Source organism: Macaca mulatta, chromosome 15, assembly GCF_049350105.2.
Source record: "Macaca mulatta isolate MMU2019108-1 chromosome 15, T2T-MMU8v2.0, whole genome shotgun sequence".
Lineage (NCBI taxonomy): Eukaryota > Metazoa > Chordata > Mammalia > Primates > Cercopithecidae > Macaca > Macaca mulatta.
In genome coordinates, this window is record NC_133420.1 from 4,544,897 (window position 1) to 4,562,866 (window position 17,970).

Genomic DNA, 17,970 nt, shown 5'->3' on the forward strand with positions numbered 1-17,970 from the left:
GGGGTGCTGCACCTCCCACAGGGCTGCAGTCCAAGGACCCCAGGCTGAAGCAGAGCCTGTGGCAGAAGGCTGTCCATCACAGCACGGACACGCCCAGCTCAGTCCATGCTCCGTGTCCTGGCCACTCGGGCTCAGTGTCTCTTGTCGCCTGTGTTCAGACACACTGTCAAGTCGCCTTGTGGGCAGGCAGCGTCCCTGGGCCACACACTTGCACGTGGGCCGCTGCTCCCCTGGGTGGACCCTCCTTGCCCGTGGGGACCCTCGTGGGGCCCTGAGCTGGGCCTGGCTCTCCCAGTGCCCCAGAAGTGCCTGCCACCATCTGAATCGGCCTGAGTCCACAAAGCCCAAAAGAACAGGAGGCCACAGTGGTTGCCCAGGAAGCTGAGGGTCAGCCGTGCCCCAGCCCCTGAGCTCCGCTGACCAGACTCCCTCCTGGTGTAGCAGCCGCACTCCCACACCCTCTCTTCAACCCACAGGAGGCTGGGTCTGGGGAGGAGGCTGGGCTCTAATTACACGTCCTGGAACGAAATCCCAGTTTAATTTAGACTAAAACAAGAAGCTGTGGTTGGAAAGTTCCCCAGGAGAGCCACCTGCCTGCGCCAGGACATGTTTCTCTGATGTCCCCAAGGACCATGAAGCAAAGCACCAGGCTACAGCCACGACAGGGGTGGGGACGCCCAGGGCTTTGGGGTTCTGAGGGCCCTGACTTGTCACCCTGCCCATGTCCCTGACCCCCAGGTGGAACCAGCCCCACAGGGCCAGACGCTGTGACAGGGGCTTCCTGAGGGGCCTGGGAGGGCAGAGGCAGTGATGTGGGGACAGGACTGGGAGCATGGACATGTCTGAGACTGGCTGGGGCATGGAAGGGTAAAGGCACCTGCACTGATGGATGACGGACTCTGGAGGCTCCATGGGGCTTCCCTTGGGCTCTGCCTTCTCTGGGCGTCAGAGCCCACCTGCCCCGTTCTCCAGCGCCACTTCCTGGTCCAAGCCCTCACCACTCCCACCTGGATCACGGCTTCCGGCTCCCACTCTCCTTCCCTGCCATCTACACTGCGCCCCCAGCACCCATCACGAGTCAATCGGGCCACACCTATACTCAGAGCCCTCCAACACCCAAGCCAAGGCCACCCCTGCCCCCGCCACCCTCACAGCCTCTCCCCTGCTGGAGCTACTCCCCAGGGGCCACTCAACCCCAGTGGAAGGACACAGCACACCCCAGCTCCCTGCAACACTCACGGCCTGCCTCGCTCGGGAGGACGCAGCCTCTGAGAGCGCAGGAACGGCCTGTTTTGTGCACTACTGTGTCCCCAGCAACTGGAACAGGGATGAGGAGGTAGTAGCTGCGCTCGACAAGCCCCTTCCTAAGGAATGAGTGAATGGATGACAAGGGACGAGGAAGGGGTCGATGGGGGGCGGGGCAGGAGGAGTGAGAGGCTGGGGCAGTGCATGGAGGGGCTTCCAGTCCACGCACTCACTCACTGCTCCCTCTCCCTCTGTCTCACTTCTTTGCACCCCACCTCGGCTGACGGACGTGCTTCTAAATTCAGTGGAAACTCAGACACAGTGAGAGAACTTCCACGCCACCCTTCCTGCACCTGCTGGCCTATGCAGATGCACAGACCTGCACTCCCGGAGGTCCTGGACTCCGCTTCCCTCATGGCTCCAGGGCTGTCCCCTTTCTGTCCACATTGTCCGCTTGTCCTTCCCTCCTGGACTATGCACGTGGCATGGACGGGCTGTAAACCCCCAACTTCATAAAACTCTCCTGGCCTCCATCTCCCTCCTGCCTCTGCCCCATCACTCTGCCTCACTTTGCTGCAAAACTCTCTAAAAGACAAGCATTGCCCATAGGTGCCCCCCACAGCCCCTTTCCTCCCATTCCCAGCAAGCCCTCGACCCCACCACGTGGCTGGACCAGCTCCTACCTCAGACCCACGGGGCGCAGTGCACAGCCTTGGGTCCTCTCGTGGCCTCTGAAGAGCAGAGCATGCTCTTCCTTCCCAGAACACCGTCTACAGCCAGGCTCACCTCCGCTGCTCCACCAACCTCACCACCAGCTGCCACTCGTAAGTCCAGGTGCCCTGGTCTCCATCAGAGGGCAGCTCTTCCTCCCCACTCCCCATTCCCTGGGGATCCTAGGTGGTCTCAAGCTCTGAAGATGACTGGGACACTCGTGTCCCTCGAATCGCCACCTCCAGCCACACCTCTTCCCAGGCTGCTAGATGGCTCACCCCTCACGCCCTCCAGTCCTTCCTCTGACGACCCTACGCAAAGTGGCACCCCCAGGCCTGCACCCTGCATGCTTTATCCCATTTCATATGTGAGAAAAAAAGCACGGAACGCATCACCATCCACTCATCCGTCCACCCGCTGACTGCTCTCTGGTGCACGCCTACGCTGCTGAGCACCACGCCAGGCTGCAGAGAACCCAGGCCCAGCAAGCATCTTGTCCCCAGAACACGGCCCAGCGGGCAGAGGTTCAGCTGTCTTCGTTCACTCCTGAGTCCTCAGCACCTGGCAGAGGCTCCATGAACACTGAATGAATGATGAACGGGTGGAGGGAGGGCCAGTAGCAGGGCAGCCCACCTGGCTGGACAGACACAGGGCCAGAGAGCTGAGCAGAAGGCAGGATGGTGGACGGGGCATGGACAGGAGGGCAAACAGAGGCAGGGAAGAGGCGGCCTTCCCACCTCCTCCCTGCGACCTGAGGTCCTTAAGAGCTGCGTCCTGGCACTCAGCGGGACTCTTGCTGGGGTGAACTGCTGGAGCACCCATGTCAGCCACCACCGGGCCCTGTCCTCACCCCAGGCCCACTCTGTGTGGGGAGCCGGCTCAGCCCCGACCCCACCCATGTAGCATGGTGTTCTTGGAAGCCAGGAGGGAAGCCTCACTCCTGGGCCCAGAATCTCTCTTGGCAAATGGTCCACTCAGACGACCACTGGAGATGGCCAGGAGCCAGGAGCCCTCCTGGAAATGAGGCAGAGTCCCGTGGCAGGGACCCAGCCACTGTGTCCTCACCCCGGCCCAAGCAAGTCAGAGGAGTTCCAGATGGCCACGCACGGGCTGACTCACTCAGGAGCACGGCTGGCAACCGAGGGCCTGAAGGCCCTGGGCACACACAAAGGCAGGAAGCCGCCAACAGCCCTCACAGGCCTGGAGGTTTCTCAGAAGCACCCTCTGATCCTCACAGTACCCCCAGGCTGGGACCCCAGCCCAGGCCCCACAGCTGCTCCCCAGGACAGCAGGGGCCCGGCAGCATTAGAGCCAACTACAGCCGCCCCCAGCCCAGACGCACACATGCAGGCTCACGGAGGGCGCCCCCAAGTCTTGAGAGAGAAGCAAAGCGGAGACAAGGGGGCAGAGCGCCCACCTTCCCTCCCAGGTGAGAACAGAGGCTCAGAGCCTCCCCAGGCCGCAGAAGGCATGGACCCAGGGCCTCCTCCACAGCTCCACACCAGCCTCAGGAGCAGAGCGGCCCCAGCTGGCCTCTGAGGGTGCTCAAGGCTTTGCCAAGCAACAGGCCAGGGTGTCTGCCTCTCCCTCCAGCCCTCTGAGCACCAATTAAATAAATTCTAATTAAAAACAACAAACTAACGAGAAATACCACCCACTACTCACAGGCCCTTGGCTCACAGGGATGAGGTGAGGGTTCCTCCCTGGGCTCCCCATGGACCATCACTCACCCGACAGCGGACCCAGCCCCCTCTACACACAGATGCACACACAGGGGCTCACGTGTCCCCAGGTGCCCCACACGGGAGCAGCAAAGTGGCTCCCCCCGTGACTTGGAGCCAGCATGTAGCCCCGTGAGACACAGATCACCTCCCACCCGGGGTTCCCCGCACAACCCAGGCTGCCTGGAGGGAAGATGTGTGGAGGCGGAGGAACCTGGAAGCCAACGCAGCAACGCCCAGGCCCTGCTGCAGACACAGGAGAGCGGAGACGCACCCAGGCACAGGGAAAGAGGAGCGGCAGGAAGAACAGGAGGGAGAGGCAGAGAGACACCAAGAGGGCCAGAGACACAGAGTGTGGAGAGGAGACAAAGGGCTAGACAGGCAGACTGGGAGGAGGACGGAGGGGGAGGGAGGCGAGGGAGGGAGAGAGGCCGAGAGAAACAGAGGAGGGAGCGGGGAAGAGGAGGGGGAGGAGAGGGGAAGGAGGAGCAGCCCTGGACCCAGTCTATGTGGGCTGGGAGATCCAGGGGTCCTGCCCAGGGCTTGCTGTAACTCCTCCTGCCTCCTCTCCTGGCCCTCAAGGGCTGACACACTCAGCACCGTGGACAGCGCCCCATGGGGCCGGGTCCTGCCGCCTCTACCCAGCTCCCCGCTGGCCCACACCCCCCAACACTGCTTACACCCCAACAATTCATTACTTCAGCAGAGGCTCGCTGTCCCCTCCCAGGTGCCCGCCCCAAGTGAGGCTCCAGGGACCCCCTGAAAAAAATAAGACACCATTGTCCTCAGGGACTTGGGTCCACAGGGAGGGAGAGAGGTAAACAGCTAGTGACTCCTGGGCTGCCTCTGGGAGTGCCCACTGGATGGGGGAGCACCCAGTCCTCTGAGGGGCCGCACTCTCCACCAGCCACCTCCCACCCCAGCCCCCAACGGGCATTGCTAGTAGAACCACAGACCCCCACGGGCCTTCCATAAATTCTACCCCAGGGCCATGCTGCAGAAAGGCATAGAAGGCACCTCAGTGCTGCTGCGCCCAGCACATCACAGACAGCTCTAGGGGCCTGAGCCTTCCGTGCAACCCCCACAAGCCCAGTTCTGTAAACACTGCCCTCACCCAGCAGGGGCCAGCCCCAGGCTTAGGAGCAGGCAGAGCAGATGGGGGCAGCACCCCAGGATCCAGGCAGGCAATGCAAGGCTCCCTCTGAGGGCCTCACCCAAGAGTCCAGAGGCCGTGTAGCTGACTGCTTCTTCCTCACACACACAGAGCCTTGAAGGCATGAGCCCCAGACTCGAGGACTCCACAGCCACCTCCCTCCTCTGACACCAGCCCAAACACCCCTCCATCTACCCTCCTGTGCACCAGGCATCTTGGGGCAGTCACTGGGTGAGAATGGGGCTCTGGAAGGAGAGCTCTCGACTGCTATGGGGCCTACTCCCTCCTCTTCCATCTGGGCTCTGGGCCTCAGAACCATAAGGCTCAGGAAAGAGCAGACAGCAGTCCCTGGCCCAGCACAGAGCCTCTGACACTGAAGTGCTAACAGGCTCTGTGGGGCCAACTCCCCAAGCACTCACTCCCCAGCCACCACTCTCCACACCAGAGCCACAGCCCAGCCCAGCCTTCCACCTGCCAGTCAGAGAAGCAGGAAACAGGACTCACAGTGCCCACTGCACAGGTTGGGAAGCTGACACCCTGGGGGGTGGGGTGCAGAGCACTGGACCTAAGCTCCCATCCGGGCCCCTTAAGTCCACTTTCTAGATGTCCTGGTTATTTTGGGAATCGTAAGCTATCGTTAGGGAAAGTGGTTGAGGAGAAGCTGCTGAAGCACCTTCCCGGCCCTAGGAACTGTGAAAGCACTTAGTACACACAGCCTCATCCCAGGCAGCACAAGGGCTCTGCGCGAGGTGGACGCCACAGGTAAGTGTCTCGGGCAGGAACAGAATTCAAAACGCCAAGTGCCTCTCCCAGACCACAGGCTTGCGTCAGGCTGGAAGTCCAGCCCTCCTCCTCCCTAGGAAGCTCCTCACCTGGGCAGCAAAGCCACCTCTAGCAGGCGCCATGCTGGCTCAGGCCAGCCGTGGAAGCTGGTGGCCCCTGGCCTGTGGGCTCTGCAAGCCAGCGCCTTCTGGGGACAGGTCACTGTGATCCTCCCTTCAGTGAGCAATACAGCACTGGCACCTCTGGGAGAAGCACCCCCATCCCACACAGGATGGCAAACAGACTGCCTCACATTCATTCATCTCCAGCAGGGCTGTGGGGGGACCCCAGTGAGGAGACCGCAGCCACCCCAGCCCCACGGCGCAAATGAGCTTCAGACAGCAGACAGCACATGCCCGGGCCGCACACGCTGGGCCTCCCGGCCTCAGCTTGCCTACCCTGTGAGGACGACCACGAAGTCCATGACGTTCCAGCCGTTCCGCAGGTAAGAGCCCTTGTGGAAGACAAAGCCCAGAGCGATGATTTTGATTCCTGCCTCGAAGCAAAAGATCCCGATGAAATAGGGCTCCGTGTCGTCCTAGGAGAAGTAGAGAACAGCGGTCACCCCTGGCCCCCACCCGGTGCAGCAGCAGGCAGAGACGGTTGGTGAGGACCCCACCCCACCGTGTGCAGGCCACAGCCATTGTGAGGGTCTGACCCTCCTCACCTTGCCCCCAACACCCTGCAGATTCTCCAAGGCGCCATTCCCATCACTGAGCCTGCTTGCCGTCTGCACCTGTCCCCTAATGGGATGCACCACTGTTTACAGCAACAACACCCCAGTGATGCCTGCGGGCCCCTGGTGCCTCCCACCCTGGCATCTCAGCTTCTGCCCACATCACAGTGGGGCCCCAACCTCCCTGCTGGCACCATGCAGTGGGCCTTGCTTCAGGGAAGACAGTGATGTAACAGCACTACTTGTGGGTGCTTATCAAGTAGTTTTTCCTGTATTAACTAGGGTGACCCTTTAATACCCCAGGAGGTCATCCCCATTCTAACATGAGGGAAACAGAGGCACAGAGACACCCAGGAGCCAGGCAGAGGCCACAGCAGCCTCTGGGTGGGAGCCTGCACAAGGCTGCCTGGATACAGCTCAGGCTTTCTTGAACTCAGTCCAGCCCCGTTATGCATTCAACATGTACCCGGGTAACCAGAGCACACACATCTCGGCAGAAAACAACAGAAACAGAGAAGCACAACCTCGGCCCTGAGGGTGCTGGGCGATGACCACCACATCTGTGAGGACCCTGGAGGGAGCAAGCCACAGTCCAGGCCTGAGGCTGGGAGCCACCCTGGGCTCAGATCACAGGAAGCGTCCCAGAGGGCGTGGCGCCTGCAGACAAGGCTTCCACAGCTCGATTTTGAGAAAGGGACCCAGGTGGAGGGAACAGAGCAGACAAAGGAATGAAGACAGCTGATCCTAGAAAGATCCCTTTCCCGCACCCCAGGCTGAGCTCCAGCCAACAGTTACTGAGCACGAGCGCGCAGAGCCAGGCCCTTCCAGTGCCGAGCAGGGAGCAGCAAACAGGGCGGAGACAGGGTTGTGTGGAGCTTGGGGAGACCCCAAAGACTTCTCGTGAGCACATGGGTGGGGCTGGCAGGGAAAGGCCCTGTGCAAGGCAAGCCCGGGGAGCTGGGCTGAGGGAGCTGCACGTGCAGGGTTGGTATGGGGGTGTCGGACACCTGCACTCTGGGGCTGCTGCCTTAGGAAGCAGGTGAAGGGGTGGGGAGAGGAGGTCAGTGTCAAGGGCCTCCCCTGAGGGTTCGCCTTCAGGACTGTGGAGGTCACAGGAGGAAGCAGCTGCTGGGCTGCCAGGCGAGGTGAGTGCCACCAGTTCCACAGCCTGTGCCTTCCTCCTTCCCAGGAAGCCAGGCTCTCCAGGGCTCTCCTGCATCTGACTCCCACCTTACTCAGCCCGGGCTCCTCCTGTCCTGTGGAGTAGCTGGCCCAAGGCTTGGCTGGCAGTGCCTGGTGGAAGCTACCAGCACCCAGGGGTCCATCATGACCCGTGCTGACTCGCCCATGCTCTTCCTGGCCTCGAGGCTTCTGGCCTGGTTTATTTACGAGGGACCCCTTTTCCCAAGGGGTGGGGTTGCTGACCATCTGCCCAGGGGAATGGTGGGGCCCCAGCAGACAGAGATCTTCACAGCAAACTTCCTGGTGGAAAACAGAACAGGCCGATGCCTAGGAAGGACCAGCCAGCCCCCTCGGCTGGGAAGGAGGCCCCAGCCCAAGCCCTCTTCTCACAGCTCTGCCCTGCCCAGCCCATGGTTGATAGCTGGCTTAGGTGGGAGGGATGGGTGTGCAGACAGCTTGGTGTTGCACTGCAAGCTGGGGCCTGGTTCCAGGTAGCTCCAGAGTCGATGCGGGGGTGGGAAACAGCCCCGAGAGGCAGGGAACCCGGGAGGCCTCGCCCAGAGCCAGGCTGGCAGACAACTGAGGGGCTACCCCTGCACCACCCAGCCTCAGCCTGCTCCGTGGGCAGCAGCACAGCCTCCCCTCCATCCCAAGGGATGCCTTTGGGACTAGGCTGGGCCTGCACATGGGACTAGGGCTTGTCAAGAGTTCCCCAGACCTCTAGGCTGGCCCAGGGCGGGCACGTTCTGCAGTTTTCCCAACAGGTTAGCTCGCCAGCCCTAGAAGTGTCCTCCCCAACCCATGACCACAAGGCAAACCCTCCCACACGTGCAAGGCAGGAACTTGCAAGGCCAGACACCCACTGCCTGGCCTGCCCTAGGTCTGTGTCCCTCTGACCCTGGCCCTGCCCTGCTTCCTGTGACTTGGCATTCAAGGCTCTCTGGCTATTTCCTCTCACGCTCACCCTCTTCTCCGGCCTCTAGAAAGCAAGGGGCCCCACCAGGCTCCTGCCCAAGTCCCCCAGAGGGACCATGACTCACGCCTGCCTCATGGCGCGGCTGGGCTGTCCACACTCCTCCCCCACACCCTGCCCTAACCCAGACCACTGGGTGTTCCAGACGGTGCTCCATGAAGACCTCCTCACCTCGGCCACCCACCACTCACCTTCTCCTGGTGCCTCACCTCCAGGGCAGGCTCCCTGTCTCCCCTTCCGCACTCCTGGGCCTGCGGTGGCCCAGGTTCAAAGGGAGTTCCGTTTCAGGGCTAAAGTCTGAATAGCCTTTGTCTCAGGATGCTAGTGGGGGCGGAAGCCAGGCTCAATGGAAGAGGGAGCAGCTCCTGACACCCCAGAGAGGCCGTCTCCTGGACGTCTATGGCCCCGCAACCCCTGGGTCTACACTTGCTCTGCCTTCTGCCCTCCTGGAGTCTCCAGTCTTTAGGCGCACTCGGAACCCAGACAAGGGGCCAGGCATCGGGGAAGAGCAGGCTCTGGGGGATGTGCTCTGACCTCAGAAACAGTGCTCACCTCCAAAATGCTGCCCTTCCTCTGACCCAGCCCCTCCAGAGACCCCACAGGGCTGGCCTTCCACCCCACCTCCTGTTGAGCCACGGAGACCTTGCCCTGGCACCCCGACTCACGTAGACTTTACGCTCCAATGGGGGCTACCACAGGGGCCTCTTGGTGGAATCTAGGGATGGGTAAAAATGATTCGGAATGTTTGAGAAGGAATGCTACCCACAGGATGGTGAGGCCTCCTGGAGAAGGGGTTCCAAGCAGGCTCGCACAAGACAACTTGGAGGAAGAGGCTCAGGGTTCCCACATCTAGGCCAAAGCCCATCTCAGCCCAGCAGGGCACACGCGGTGCTCAGAGCTGACCTTCCCGAAGACATGAATGCCCCTTCCCCACTCCAAGTTTAGAACATGGGCTCCTGGATCAAAGTCTAGCGCCGAAAGCCAGGACAGCCATTGAGGTGCAGGGGTAGCTCGTGGCACAGGGCAGACTGGCCCAGGGCTAACGTGGCCATGCCCAGGGCTGAGCCGGTGACCCCAGCTGCCCTGGCCCTCGAGGAAGATGTTATCTGCCAGGCCTACCTTTTCCTTCAGCAGAGACGGGCACTGCCCAGACGACCCTGCCCGAGGAAACTGTGCTCAGGCACAGACCCTAAGGGAGAGTGGAGTCGCGGCCTCCCCACCACCCTGCGCTCAGGCCCAGCCCGGCACTCACCAGCCGCTCGGACATGGGCGTTTTGTCCCCATCAGGGAGGTGCTGCTCCAGAGCCAGCACGATGCAGTTGGCGATGATGGTGGCCAGGATCATGTACTCGAACGGAGTGCGTGGGTTAAGGACTGGCCGGGAGGCGCAGCAGGGAGGGAGACACGAGGCCGAGGCCAGCAGCGCCCAGTGCAGCAGCCACCACCAGGCCGTCTCCGGAGGGGCTGAGACAGCTGGGTCCGGAGCACCCCTCCTGGCAGACGCGGCCTGGTCTCCCTCACTCCCTGCCCCCATCCCTAGGGGCGGCCGCGAGGCGGGGCCTCAGCAGTCTGGGCCGCCAGCCCCTGGGCACACCCGGGCGGCCGTCAGCACCGCGGACAGCGCCTCCGGCCCGGCTCCGCCCGACTCCAGCGCCCAGAGGGGAGGGGGCCGAGCGCCCCCAGGCGAGGCTGGAGGGAGACCCCGCGCAGGCGCACGCCACTCCCTCCAGACACGCAGCCACATGTACCTACACGGGCACGTGAACATGCATGTAGCCCGCATCGCGAGCGCACGCACGCGCAGCGCCGGGCTCCGGCTCAGCCCGCACACGCAGGCACCTGCAGGCAGGCGCGCGCACGGCCGCGTCCCCACGGCGCTCGCACCTGCACGGACGCGGCTTCGCCCTCGGTGCCCTCCAGGCTGGCCGCGCGCTGTGCACCGACCAGGCTCCCCAGGACCCGGCGTGCGGAGGGACGAGTCCGGGGCAGAGGGGCTCCGCCCCGCGCCCGCCGCACTCACGGAAACGCTCCCGCACCCGCCGCTCCGAGGGGCCCCGGGGCGCTCCGCCCCCTCCTCGCCAGTCTCCCGGCGCCTCCCCAGGTCGCGCCCTCCCGGCCACCGGGAAGATGGCCCCGGCCCCGGCCCCGGCCCCCGCCCAGCCCCGCCCGGCCCCGCCCGGAAGGATATGGCCACTCGGTGATGCGCTTCGCGTATTTGCGGACGACGTTGTCCTCGCTGAAGACGAAGAGCGAGCGGTTGACGGTGAAGCAGTTCTGCTTGACCGGGATGGGGTTGTACAGCGCCATGGTCCGCGCGCGCTGCGCGATCGATTGCTTGTAGAGGACCCGCTGGCCGGGCTGCAGCCCCCCGGGGCCCGGGCCCCCCGCCCCGCCGGCCCCGCCGCCCCGGGCCCGCTCCCCGCCGCCGGGGCCCCCATAGCGGCCGCCCAGCTCGTCCCCGAAGCGGACCATGGCTCCCGGGCCCCGCGTGCATCCCCGGCCCAGCGGCCCCGGCAGGGAGGGCGCGGGGCGCGCCAGGCGCTCAGAGCGGAGCAGCCGCGGAGCCGCCCGGACCGCAGCGGACCTCGCCCGGCCCCGCTGCCGCCGCCGCCGCCTCACCCGACTCCGCGGCCCCGCGCCACGCCCTATAAGGGGCCCGTCACGTGGCGGCGCCCGGCCAATCCGCACCGGCCCCGCCCACCCGGCCGCGCCGGCCCCGCCCCGCGGCCGCCCCCGCCCCGCCCCGGCCCCTCCTGCTGCGCCTCCCGCGCCCAGAGCCTCCCACCCCGGGGCTGGGCCGGGCCCAGGAGCGGACGAGCCTGCGGGTCCTCGACGGCCGCTCAGCGCCAGCCCGGGCCGTCCCCGGAGCGCGCTCTGCCGGCCCCACCGCCCCTGGTCGCCCTCGGTCAAACTCGGCCCAGACGGACCCCTCGCTCCGCCCGGAGGCGCCACCGGCCGCGGGGCTGCAGCCCAGAGCTGGGCGCCAGGCCTGGGCCGGCCCGCCCCGTCCCCGCCGGATCCCCGGCCTTCCCAGCCCTGCGGGTGCGCTCGGCTCGCAGCCTTGGTGCCATGCGGACGCGGCTGTCGGGGGCCCCCAGCCCGGGTGCGGACCTGCTGTTTCCACACAGGGGGCTGGCTCTGGGATCTCAGCTCAGAGAAGCCTCTGACCGCCTTGCAGGCCACACCCCGTTAGGGAACCTGTCACGGTCACCGCCATCCCCCAGGCCTCCTTGAGCGTCCACCGCGGGCCGGCCTGTCCTGGGCCCCCAGCTCCGCCCTCACGGAGCTGACAGTTTTGTACAAAGCACAGCAACCATTTACGCGGCACTCACTTCGTGCAGGCCCGTGGATCCTCACGACCTCCGAAAAGGCTGCCCCGGGGTCGGGGAGACCTTCGGGAACGAGGGACCCTCTGGGACCTGAAGCTGGCAAGGCGCTGAGTGCAGAGTGAGGCCGGGTGCGGGCTGCGCCTTCTGAGAGCGAGGCAGTGCGCACAGTTCCGAGCAGAGGCGCGGGGGTCTCTGAAGGGTCCCTCGGGCTGCCGTGTGGAGTGTGGACTGCAGGGGACTGGGGTGCTGAATCACTTAGGATGCATTCAGAGGCAAACAACCCGCTTCCCAGCTCTCAGCAGCTTGCACGATGCCATTGTGATCTCACTGAATACGAAGCCACCGTCTCTCCTCCCTCCAAAATCCCCACCTACACTTTCTGCCCTCTTGCCTGTTGCCTCATGGCCCAGGGTGGCTGTCATAGCACAGGGCATCACACCATTACACCACCATCGCAAACGGGAAGGAAGTGGCAGGTGTACAAAGGAAGGCCACTTTGTGAATCAGGTTACAATTTTCTTTCCTAACAAAGGAAAAGCTTCTCAGAGGCTCCCCCAGCAAGTGTCTCTTTAACCCGGTTAGGCCGCCCTGGGCCATGTGGCCGGCCCCGACTTTAAGAGGGTGGGAAAGTGAACATATGTCAAAGTGGACCAGGACAGCCAGCACCCACTAGGCGCGCACATAGTTGCCCCAAACAAAATCAGGGTTCGCTTAGCTGGGAAGCAGGTGCTAAGGCTGTCGGGGAGGCTGCCAACCGACCTGTCACAGAAAAAAAATCAGAGCCTAGGGAGGGGTTTTGATGGCAGTGCAGAGAGAGATGATGTGGTTTGAACATGGGGGCCATGAGCAGTGCCTCTCTCTCCTGGAGAGGGTGCATCCAGCGTGAAATGTGGAGGAGAGATAGAAACCCAGGCTCTTCATTTTTGGTCTGAGTGTCTGTGTGGACAGGGATGCCTTTTGCCGAGATGGAGAAGACGTGGGGAAGAGCTTGTCAGTCACAGGGTGGAAATTAAGAATTGCCTATTGGGTACAGAAGTGGAGATACTATGCAGGGGTGGAGTATCTCAAGGGATGCCCAGACGAGAGGCCACTGCTGCAGCCCTGCGCCTGGAGGCTGGGCTCGCCACATCCTCTCTGCCCTTCCCTCCATGCTGCGTGACGCTGAAACTGGCCTTCGAAGGCCACATCAGCCTGTTCCTTGACCTCTGGTTTCTGGTTATGCTAGGCCAACAGGAGCACCAAAGGCCCTTGAGGGAAGGAAAGAGCAAGGCCAAGGGTCTACTACTCCCCTGACTTCCTCCTGCCAGGTCACCGAGGGTTGGCTGTGCGCCTCAATTGAAGCTCTGGCCTTGTCAGGCACCCACCACTCTCCTTTCTCTCTCTCTGGTTCCAGTTCCTGCCTCCTCCCCTTGTTCCTGCCAGCGGGGGGTGGCATCACTCGGGGGTGGTGAGTCTTGGCCCCTGGGACTTCCTGCGCCTTGCACAGATCGCGCAGATTGTGGTAGACAGTCCCTTGCGAGTGTCATCCTGCCTGATGCATCACCACGAGGAAGTGACCGAAGTCAGAGAGGATGCTGGTACTCCCTGAGAGTGAAGTCGGTGAGGAGGAGCAGCCAGGGCTGTGGGGCCAGGGCTGTGGGGGATGGGGGAAGTGCCCTGTCCCAGAGCCGAGGGAGGAGCGTGTGTGGTCCATACAGATGAGGACAGACATTCAGCTGTCAGAGTGGAAAGACAGAGGTGCTCATCACCCGACAGCAGTTTCCACGGAGGAGCAGCCTGAGTGGGGTGGATTGAAGAGAATGAGTTGTGAGGAAGCCCCTATAGCAGGTGTAGACAGCTCGTTCAGTGAGGCAGTGCCTACAGCAGGTGTAGACAGCTCGTTCAGCGAGGAAATGCCTACAGCAGGTGTAGACAGCACGTTCAGTGAGGCAGTGCCTACAGCAGGTGTAGACAGCTTGTCTAGTGAGACAGGGAACAACAGAGATGCAGCATTAAGGAGGGTTTTGTTTTGTTTTTTAAGGTAGGGGATATTATTGGACTTTGTATACTGATGGCAGTGACTCAACAGAAAGAAAAAGAAAAATTGCTGATGCAAGAAAAAGAGTGTCTTGCCTTGTCCAGGCAAGAGGGCACCAGACTTGGGGCAGCTCACTCAAGGTAGAGAAGGAAAAGCAGGTCGCACGATTGCAGGCACAGGTGGGCTGGAGGATTCATTTGGGGGAGGATGAGGGCTTTATTGTGATTATTCTACTTTCTCAGTGAAATAAGAAACAAAACAAGCAACTGAGAGTGAGAAGGGGGCATCTGCAGGTTGGCAGAGGGAGGAGAGGGTTTGAAATGCTCATCCAGGGCTGCAGGGAAGAGAATCCACAAGAGGAATGTGTAGAGTTGACAAGAGTCTGGAGCTGGGGGTGACTAGGTCCGGGACAGGCTGTGTGGTGGGCACTGCTGCACGATGCCTAAGCCAACGACAAGACGAGCTTGTCACCCCTCAAGGATCCCATCTTCCTCCGGACCTTCCAGCATGCTTGCTCACAGTCCCTCCCCCATCCCTCTCCGACCTCAGTGTCCTCCTGCTGCCCCCTGTCCCCTGCCCCGTCCCTCACTCTCTCACCCTCTGTCTTTCTCACCTGGCAGAATTCTCATCTGGAACCTCCAGAGGCACCCGCCCAGGCTCCCGCCGCTGGGGAAGGTCACAAACTGGACAGACTGGTGTCACTCTGGTTCCCCAGAAACTCCTCCAGGGTCCCGGAGTTGGTCACAGCCTTTGCGGTGGGAGGTGGTGGTTGTAGCCACGCCCCTGCTGCCCTCCACACCAGGCCCCTGCACCCCACCCTCCCACCACAGCACCTGCAAGCCCAACAGCGCTTCAGTGGCTCCTGCGATGTCCCCTGTAGGTCTCAACCCTGTCACTGTGCGCTGGGTCCACTTATGCGGAAGCGGGGAGGAGAACTAGGAGGATTTCTTTTTCTTTTTATATAATTAACATTTAATTCTACAAATAACAATGGGCACTAGGGCTCTGTGGAAGACACAGAGGACCCCAGCATCCAAGCACGGTGCAGCCCCTCCCGGACCTCCAAGTCTCAGAGGCCACCACTGTCCGGAATTTTGTGTTCACTGTTCCCTTTCTCTCTGTACATCTACATGCAATTTATTGTGCAGTTGTGCATGCTTTTGAAATTCGTTTCTTTTCTTTTTTTTTTAAACAGAGTCTCGATCTGTCACCCAGGCTGGAGTGCAGCGGTGCCTTCTCAGCTCACTACAACCTCTGCCTCCTGGGTGTAAGCAATTCTCATGCCTCGGTCTCTGAGTAGCTGGGACTACAGAGGTGCGCCACCACAACTGGCTAATTTTTTGTATTTTCGTAGGAGACAAGGTTTTACCATGTTGTCCAGGCTGGCCTCGAACTCCTGAGCGTAGGCAATCCGCCTGCCTGGGCTTCGCAAAGTGCTGGGATTACAGGTGTGAGCCACTGCGCCTGGCCCCATGCTTTTGAAATTCACGCAAGAGAGCTGAGCTGTTGTCTTCTGGTGCTGCGGCGTACCCGTGTTGTTGCGTGTAGCTATGAATCAATTGTTTTCACCACATATATTAGTCTATCGTGTGACAATTTATTGATCCATTCTACTTTGATGGAGATTTGTGCTGCTGTCCATTTCCTGCTATTTCAATTCTCCAATGGACATTTAATGTCGTTCTCCTGGTGCTTGGACACGAGCCTGCAGATCTAACCCAAGGAGAGGAATTGCTGGGCCGTGGGACGTGCCTCTTGACCTCACTGGATGCTGCTAAATTAGGGCCCGAAATGCGGTGATGACCGTCCCGCAGCATCTCACAGACCCTGGCCTACTTCGCGTCCTCTCCAACACCCCCATGCTATCGGCCTTCGTCCTCTCCAACAGCCCCGTGTCATCGGCCTTCATTCTCTCCAACACCCTCGTGCTATCGGCCTTCACATTTTTGCCAGTCTGGTAGGTATTTCAGGCCTCTCACTCTGTTTTAATCTGCATTTTCCTGCTCGCTAATGGAGTAGGGCATTTTCTCACATTCATTGCCCATTCACGTCTTCCCCTTTGCCAAAATGCCTGTTCAAATCTTCCACCCACTTTTCAACTGGATTCTGTCTCTCCTTCTGATTGATTTGTCGAAGTCCTCACAAGTTCTGGGCACAAATCCTCCATCAGATGTGTGTAGCTGCAGTATCTTCTCTCACTCTGTGATTTGTCTTTTGCTTATTTTGTGATTCTTTTGATATGTAGAAGTTCCTCATTATACTGTAACCGAAATACATCCAGCTTTTCCCTATGTTTTGTGCCTTTTGAATCCTAGGAAATTCTTCCTTTGTTCATTGTTATGAGAGATTCTTTGGGAGATTTGAGAATAGATTCTCCTATGTTCTCTTCTAAAATTTGTGCAGTTTTGCTTTTTCTATTTTAAACCACTTGCAAATGATTTTTCTGTGTGATGTGAGGCAGGCACCATTTTCATCATCTTAATATAATTAAATTGTCATGACACCATTCACAGAAGGGCCCCAACTGTCTGCTCTCCGCTCTGCTCAGACGAACTCTTCATCCGCTCTGGGCCAATACTCCCTGCATTGATTACAAAAGTCTTATTAAAAGGTTAATGCTTCTACCTGGGTTCTTCTTTGAATTTTTTTTTTTTTCAGACAAGACCTCACTCTGTCGCCCAGGCTGGAGTGCAATGGCACAATCTCAGCTCACTGCAGCCTCCACCTCCCGGGCTCAAGCAATCCTCCTACCTCAGCCTCCTGAGTAGCTGGGACCACAGATGTGCACCACCATGCCCAGCTAATTTTTGTATTTTTTATAGAGCCAGGGTTTGGCTATGTTGGCCAGGCTGGTCTGGAACTCCTGAGCTCAGGTGATCCACCCACCTCAGCCTCCCAAAGTGCTGGGATTATAGGTGTGAGCCACTGCACATGGCTAAATTTTTGCTATTCTTGACCCTTTATTTGCCCTTATAATTTTTAGTATCGACTTGTCAGGTTATATACATGCACACAGTGGACTTTTGACAGGAACTGTATAGAATCAACAGATAAATTTGGGGGAAATATACATTTTTGGTATTGAGGCTTTCAATCTATATGCAATATATATGTATTAATTATCAGAGTCATTGTTAGTTTATCTCATAAACTTTTATAATATTCTCCATTAAGGTCCTGAACATTTATACTCTATTTATTTCTAAGTGTTTCATATTTTTCACACCACTATGAAGGATTCCATTTTTAAAGTTGCATTTTCTGTCACTCGTTTAGAAACCCAGTTATTTTGGGCCGGGCGCGGTGGCTCATGCCTGTAATCCCAGCACTTTGGGAGGCCAAGGCAGGCGGATCACCTGAGGTCGGGAGTTTGAGACTAGCCTGACCAACATGGAGAAACCCTGTCTCTACTAAAAATACAAAATTAGCCAGGCGTGGTGGTGCATGCCTGTAATCCCAGCTACTCAGGAGGCTGAGGCAGGAGAATTGCTTAAACCTGGGAGGCAAAGGTTGCAGTGAGCTGAGATCGTGCCACTGCACTGCAGCCTGGGCAACAAGAGCGAAACTCTGTCTCGAAAAAAAGAAAGCGAGCGAGTGAGAGAGAGAGAGAGAGAGAGAGACAGAAAGAATCCTAGTTATTTTGTATAGTGATTTTATGTAGAGCAACATTTCTAAATTTCCTGATTGAGTCTAAAAACTTATTTTCAGATTTCTCTGTGTTTTCTATATATACCAAAACAATACTTCTTTTTTCTTTTTCAATTATTATAACTTTTATTTCTTTTTTATCTTCCTTGCTAGCTGAGACTTACTATGCAAGTGAGTACAACGATGTACAGAAAGGTGATAGTGGGAACCTGTCCTGTTCCTCATCTTAAATAAAACACACTCAACCTTTCGTACTTACATGTGATGTTTATTATATTCTTTTGTTTATTTTTATTTTTATTTTTTGAGACAGAGTCTCACTCTGTTGCCCAGGCTGTAGTGCAGTGGTGTGATCTTGGCTCACTGCAACCTCAATCTCCAGGGTTCAAGAAATTCTCCTGCCTCAGCCTCTCAAGTAACTGGGATTATAGGCGTATGCTACCATGCCTGGCTAATTTTTTTTTTTTTTTTTTTTTTTGTATTTTTAGTAGAG

General features: G+C 59.3%; 1 protein-coding gene across 2 annotated transcripts in view; it reads right to left on the bottom strand.

Annotated features, from left to right (window-relative positions):
• CACNA1B (calcium voltage-gated channel subunit alpha1 B) overlaps positions 1–11,104 on the bottom strand; it is a 257,423-nt gene extending 246,319 nt beyond the window's left edge. The window contains exons 1-3 of one of the 2 annotated variants that reach the window (XM_028834501.2): positions 10,672–11,104; positions 9,736–9,841; positions 6,051–6,190 (exon numbers count right to left, since the gene is read on the bottom strand). In XM_028834501.2, the coding sequence (XP_028690334.2) occupies positions 6,051–6,190; positions 9,736–9,841; positions 10,672–10,955 (530 nt within the window). In that variant the 5' untranslated portion in view covers positions 10,956–11,104. The remainder of the gene's footprint in view (positions 1–6,050; positions 6,191–9,735; positions 9,842–10,671) is intronic. The other variant, XM_028834510.2, reaches the window with a different exon arrangement.
• Between the last annotated feature and the right edge of the window lie 6,866 nt (positions 11,105–17,970).